Consider the following 5,375-nt stretch of genomic DNA (forward strand, 5'->3'; position numbering starts at 1 on the left):
CAGTTAACTTTAACCTATCGATACTTTACCAATGTCAACCATCTAGTCCTCTTTGACTTGTTTGCACTTCTCATCTCATGCCTAACATCTGGTCCTCCACAACCTATTAAAGATTCCATCCATGAGCCAAGTGTCTAATTTTTCATAATACACTTGGACTTCACCTATCTCATGTTAAGTGTTTGGTCTTCCATAACTTACTTAGACTTCACCCTTGCCAACTCTCTACTAGAATTCGGACCACCAAGTGTCTGATCAACGGTGACCTATTTAAACTTCTCCGCTTGTCAACTCCTTGTTAGACTTCCAACCATCAAATATCTGATTAACCGTGATTGAGTTAGATTTCTCCATTATTAAGTATCTGATTAACTTTGAGTTATTTGACCTTTTGTTCAATCAATACTATTTTTTTATCGAACCAGGTAACACCAAACTTGGGGCCAACACGACCCTATGAAAATTTTCACCAACCACTAGGATAAATCGGGAAGTGCTCGCGACGGACAATTTAGAAGCCCAACATTCCGTGGTTGCGTGCCCCATTTGGGAAAAAACTCTTGTCAATGCCTCGTAACCGAGAATCGAACCGTGAATGCTTATGTGACAACTTGACGGCCTTCCACTGCACCATAGCCTCGGGCTGACGGACAGTCCAAAAGGGCAACATCCCGTGGTTGCGTGCCTTATTTAGAAGAAAAATTCCTGCCAATGGTCCGTAGTCGGGGATCCAACCGCAGATGTCTATATGATAACTTGACGTTCTTCCACTACATCATAGCCCCGTGGCTCAATCAATGAATTTATTGATAAATATTAAAATTCAACTTGAATGAATTCAAACTTGATCGACATTACTAGAGGTTAATTGCTCCAATAATTTATAGATAATTCTTTTATTTATTTAGTTAACATTAGGATGACTGATATGATCTCATGAAAGTTTTCTATCGGTTGTCAGTATAAATAAACAAATACTCACAGTGAACGATTCATCTATCCATTCTTTTTAGGTCAATCGTTTATTAAAAAAAATTTATTTATTAATTTGTCAAATTAAGATTCATCATTAGATGTTTGAAAAATAAAGGAGATGTGGCACCATTTGTCCTAGGATAATTTAGCGATAATTCATGTGACAAAAGACGATTCGCTCGACCCCCTAATGTTCTATCAACCCGTCCTCAAATCAATATGAAGGAGGTAAATAATAGATGACTATTAATCATTAATGTATAAAGAATATATGCTTGGACATGTCGAATTTTGACCCCCAAAATTTCATATAATAATATCTCACGCCTACAATTTATTGATAATTTACATGGTAAAACATGATTTGCTCAGCGCCCCGTCAATTTATTGATAATTCATAATCTTTATTCAGCGTTGCGTTTTAAAAATTTTAGTAGCAAATTAGAAGTCGCAGTGCGACCCCTGACCCGTGACGTTATCACCCGATCCAACCTTGGCTTTCCGCGGTTCGACTCGAAACTCGAATGGTATTCTCACGTACCTCGCTCGTGACTCGACCTTTTGGATCCTTCTTGTTCCAATCCGCCTTCGACGCTTCTGCCGCCGTCTTTCTTTCGTCGATTCAGCAAAGCGGCGATATCAAGCAAGGTAAACCAGGCATGCAATTGGGATTAATCTTGATCTGTTTGATTGTAGGAGTTCGAATTCCACTTGAATGGCTTGTTCCTTCATTGAATTGATCGCGTTTTAAGATCTGGCTTTCGTTTTTCACCCTATTTTTCTGAGAGATATTCTAGGGTTTTTTTTTTTTTGGCTATGCGTGTTTTGTTCTTGCGCTAGGTTTTATTGCTTATTCCGTGTTGGTCTAGATTGGAATCGATTGGCGAGCTCGAGCAAAGGCGGCGGCTTCAATCACAATTCCATTCCGAGCAGACGAGCGCGTGACAATTAGATTTGGATTGGACGGACGAGTAATGGGAGTTGCAACAAGGCTCGGCCATCCTAATCTCATTGGTGAACAAGCGAAGGAATTGGAGATGGAAGCCCCGGGCATCGATACAGTGATACAAGGTAGCATAGCTGACGGAGACATGAATGGGGTAGTTGGATATGGACAGGGGCGACATTATGGCCCTGTTCTTCACGATGTGAAGCCAACGCACGAGGCTTGTGCACCTGGCCTGCAAATGAATCTTATTGACGGGAATGACCCTGTAGGTAAAAGTAGTTTTATGGATTTTGCACAGTTGGTGAGCAAAGATGATAGTGTCAGTCATCATGCTTGTTTTAATACTAGTATGGAGTCAGTCACCAAGGGTGATCAAAATTTGAATGTCTGTAGACAAGAACTGATGCCTAAGAGGAAGAGAGGAAGGCCTCGGAAATTATTAGTTATGCAAAATCCTATTGATTCAGAGATTGCCGCTGGTGCTGATAGAGTGACAGGCAACCATTCTTTAACAGTAAGCGAACATGAACCTATAGCAAGCGGAATGAGGGGGCGGCCTAGGAAATCCACTTATAAAGGAGATTCTTTGAGTTCTGTTGCCACCCCCCATGTTAATATAGAGATTAGTAGCATTGCTATGGGAGTAGACAAAGAAAATATAACAGCAAAGAGGAAGAGGGGAAGACCTAAGAAGTTGATAGATGCAGAAGATGTTAACTCAGAGGTTTCAGCTTCTGTTGCTACAAACGCAGGTGGCAGTTCTCTGATGGAAACTGAGCAAACATTGACTGCAAAGAGAAAGAGGGGAAGGCCTAAGAAGTTGATAGATGCAGAAGATGCTAATTCAGGGATTTCAGCTTCTGCTGCTACAAATGCAGGTGACAGTTCTCTGATGGAAACTGAACAAAAATTGAATGCAAAAAGAAAGAGGGGAAGACCGCCAAAATTGATAAATATACAAAATGTTGTAAGCTCAGATGTTGCACCAAATGTTGGTATTGAGACAAGTAACATGTCTTCAATGTCACTGGAACAAGAATTGATTGTAAATAAAAAAAGGGGAAGGCCTCGGCTTTCTTTTGTGGAGGATAATGAGCGTGTTGTGTATCAGTGTTCCTTTCAGGATGGGGATAGTTTTGCTTCTGCTGATTTGGTGTGGGGTGAAGTGAGGATGCACCAGCAGTGTCCTGGTCAGATATTTCATTCCTCCACTGCATCAGACCTTCAGAAGATGGATCATCATCCGGTTGCTTGTTTTCAAGATAAAACATTTGCCCGGTGTGATGAGTCACAATTGAAGCACTTCCAGACACACTTATCACAAATGGAGAAGCAAAGCTGTACAGATGGATTTGAAACTACCATGAATACCGCAATTGAAGACGTGTCAAGGCATGTTGTGTTGGGGTCAACATGCCAGTGTTTCATTGATGAAGCTTCTGCAGGCCTCAAGAAACCAAGGATTGAGAATTCAGGGATACAAGTTGGGAAATGTTGCTACAACATTGACAAGGCATGTATTGTTAGCTCTTTTGAACCTCTTAATCTTCTCCACTATATCCAAGCACTAGCATGTTCCCCATATGCAAGGTTTGATAGATTAGAACTTGGGATATGCAAGTCACAGTTGAAGTCCTTTTATCACTCAAAAGGATATTCTGAACTTCCTGTATTTGTTCATGGTGAAGGATTGGTTGATAATATTGAGGATTCGCCTTCTAATAAGAGAAATTCTAGTGAAGAAAGTGCTGACCCCTCAACTCTGATATCTTTAGCTGCTACTTCTTGGATGGGAAAGTCAACAACAATGAAAAGCTCATTTAGACGGGAAAAACTAAACATTGTGCAATGTAGAAAAAGGACTGAATTCATGGATAAGAGAGATCATTATGATGCTAGATTTGATGTCTCATCTCATGGAAACTCTGAGGTTGCTGTATTGGATTCTAAATTAGAGAAAAGAAATGATAAAAATCTTGGGGATTTGATAATTAGCTATTCAAGATCCAATCCTGCAAGACAGCCTGAGGTTTTGATCAAAAGTGTCACAAATGAGTATTCCACCCCAACTGAGATGCTTGGACAGCTCTATATATCCGCAAGTAATCCTCTGGAGGAATACAGTTTTCTGCCTACAATAGTGACTTTCTTTGCTGATTTTAGAAGCTGGGTTGTGTCTGTTTTGTCAGCAGAAGAAAAAAATACAGACAAACTTGCAGTTAAATGGGATATGAGGAAATCCATAAACGTCAGTTCAGAAAATATGTCGGCTTTCATGCAAGATTCATACTGGTCCGACATAATTGTCAGCTGTGAGGAAGAACTGGCATCAGGTTGGAAAATAACCAATGAATCTCAAAGGATGCAGCAAAGAGAACGCCATGGACATGAACCATCATTTTCTCTTCCCTTCACTTCCATACCTTATAGTCGACCACATTTGCAATATGGTTCCTCAAATCAAAATGATATGCACAAAATGGATGTTCAAAAAATGAATGAGCGTGTTTTAGAGGATGGTCCAAGATATGGCAATAACTTGCAGGTATCTGAAGATGGAAAACCCACAAGCAATTTGATGAAGGTTGCTGATGAGTTCATCCCCACAGCACTGATTTTGAGCTTTCATGAAGCAGATGATATTCCTGCAGAAACTGATCTCGTTAGGATATTTGGGCAATATGGGCCTCTTATGGAAGCAGATACAGAAGTTAAACGGTCAGACAAACATGCTAAAGTTGTTTTCAAGAGGCGTAGTGATGCGGAGGCAGCTTTATGCAGTGCAGGGAAATACAGTTTCTTTGGACCCACCCTCGTGAGTTACAGGCTTAGGGCTTTGTAGGTAGCATCAAAAGATCCTTGAGGTAGCATTCAGTTTTGCTCATAATATCCAATTGCTTGTTGAAGCTCTACTCTAAAATGTTCCATTACTGACATCACACTTCAAACCTGTTCGTCCATTGTGTGAATGAGATTTATCTAAATGAGTTGTTGGGCTGGTTAGCCAGATGTTTTTTGGTTTTTGTTTTTCAATAACTACCTTTTGACCTGTATTTTAGACTTCTTTGATCGTTGAGAGTTCAGGATGTACAACCTTTTTATTTCTATATGGTTCATACTAATACTTGCACATTAATCTAATTTATCCATTATATAGTTTAACGTTTTTGTTCAGAGGCCTCATTGACCCTCTGGGGATAGTGTTTCTAATGGTAAAGATTGGTTTGAATGCTCATGTAAAATTTAAGAGTTTAGGCTGATATTCTGGATATGAATTGTATAGTTTTAATCAGCTGCTCATTTTCTTTGACAAACGAGCATTGATGTGGTCCCTAGAATTAATATTAGAGAATTTTCTATTTCTTATTTTAATAAAAAGTAATTTTTGTTTTGCTAGGCTTTGAATATTTTATTAAGAAAATACTTTTAAATTTTTTCAATGCTTGTTGCA

At 39.4% G+C, this 5,375-nt stretch overlaps 1 protein-coding gene across 1 annotated transcript; it reads left to right on the forward strand.

Moving 5' to 3' along the window:
- The first annotated feature begins 1,486 nt into the window (after positions 1–1,486).
- LOC122036759 lies at positions 1,487–5,098 on the forward strand. Its single transcript, XM_042596163.1, has 2 exons — positions 1,487–1,623; positions 1,845–5,098. The coding sequence occupies exon 2, from the start codon at positions 1,950–1,952 to the stop codon at positions 4,764–4,766; it is 2,817 nt and encodes a 938-aa protein (XP_042452097.1). The 5' UTR covers positions 1,487–1,623; positions 1,845–1,949; the 3' UTR covers positions 4,767–5,098.
- The last annotated feature ends 277 nt before the right edge of the window (positions 5,099–5,375 follow it).

The sequence above is a fragment of the Zingiber officinale genome, unplaced genomic scaffold, assembly GCF_018446385.1.
Source record: "Zingiber officinale cultivar Zhangliang unplaced genomic scaffold, Zo_v1.1 ctg206, whole genome shotgun sequence".
NCBI classification, from domain to species: Eukaryota; Viridiplantae; Streptophyta; class Magnoliopsida; order Zingiberales; family Zingiberaceae; genus Zingiber; species Zingiber officinale.